A 798-nucleotide genomic window follows, 5' to 3' on the forward strand; every position below is an offset into this window, starting at 1 on the left:
CTAAGGCACTTGACTGCTAATCAGAAGACTGGTGGTTCAAACCCCACCAGGCACTCCTCAGAAGGAAGGTTGGGCAAATCTACTTCTGTAGTGATACTGCCTGGGAAACCCAAGGAGGGTTCCCTGTGATTCAGGTCCGACTTGACAGCATATAATAACAACAACAACAACATATAAAATTAAAGATACACCTTTTAATGTAATACTTACAGAGAAATTTTCTCTTCTCATCTGAAGTTAATTTGTGGAAAGCTTTCCAGAACATCAGAATAGTAGGATGTGATTTGTGGTATCCTTGACCATATGTTGAATTCTTGAAAAGAAGAGGGAGAAAAATTATTTGGGGTGGGGGATTATACAGTAGTTATTAGGATGATTTGAGATGTTTTAAGTATCATTTACCTTTTCAAATTCTTCCCAGTTGTAATCAGTATTTCCAACTATTGCTAACATTAGTTCTTCAGGCTGGAAATACTGAATTATTTCCTTGTCACAGACTCTGTAAAATCCTCTCTGGAATTCCTCATAGACTTCCTTTACAGAAGTGTTGAAGATATAATCAACACACTTAGAAGCATATTCATTCCTTGAGGAAAGCCAAAAAAAGAGAGAAATGGCCAATGACATACTTTACATTGATTAAAATAGTCTATACTTTGTCCTTTATGACCATTTCTATTTAGAAAGAAAATTTATTTTTGCATAGTACATGACCCTTTAGAACATGGATGCATAAATATATCTGTCCTGCTGAAAGGACCTTAGAGAATATAAACAGATGGATTAAGATTTTGTTTT

The 798-nt window shown here is 35.1% G+C and overlaps 1 protein-coding gene across 1 annotated transcript in view; it reads right to left on the reverse strand.

The window, feature by feature from the left end:
• The window catches only part of HERC6 (HECT and RLD domain containing E3 ubiquitin protein ligase family member 6), a 98,405-nt gene that overhangs the window by 6,964 nt on the left and 90,643 nt on the right, over window positions 1-798 (reverse strand). The window contains exons 21-22 of the mRNA XM_007951711.2: window positions 403-586; window positions 211-313 (exon numbers count right to left, since the gene is read on the reverse strand). Of these exons, the coding sequence (XP_007949902.1) occupies window positions 211-313; window positions 403-586 (287 nt within the window). The remainder of the gene's footprint in view (window positions 1-210; window positions 314-402; window positions 587-798) is intronic.

The sequence above is a fragment of the Orycteropus afer genome, unplaced genomic scaffold (genome assembly GCF_000298275.1).
Source record: "Orycteropus afer afer isolate SDZICR_OR568_19922 unplaced genomic scaffold, OryAfe1.0 scaffold00309, whole genome shotgun sequence".
Taxonomy (NCBI): Eukaryota; Metazoa; Chordata; class Mammalia; order Tubulidentata; family Orycteropodidae; genus Orycteropus; species Orycteropus afer.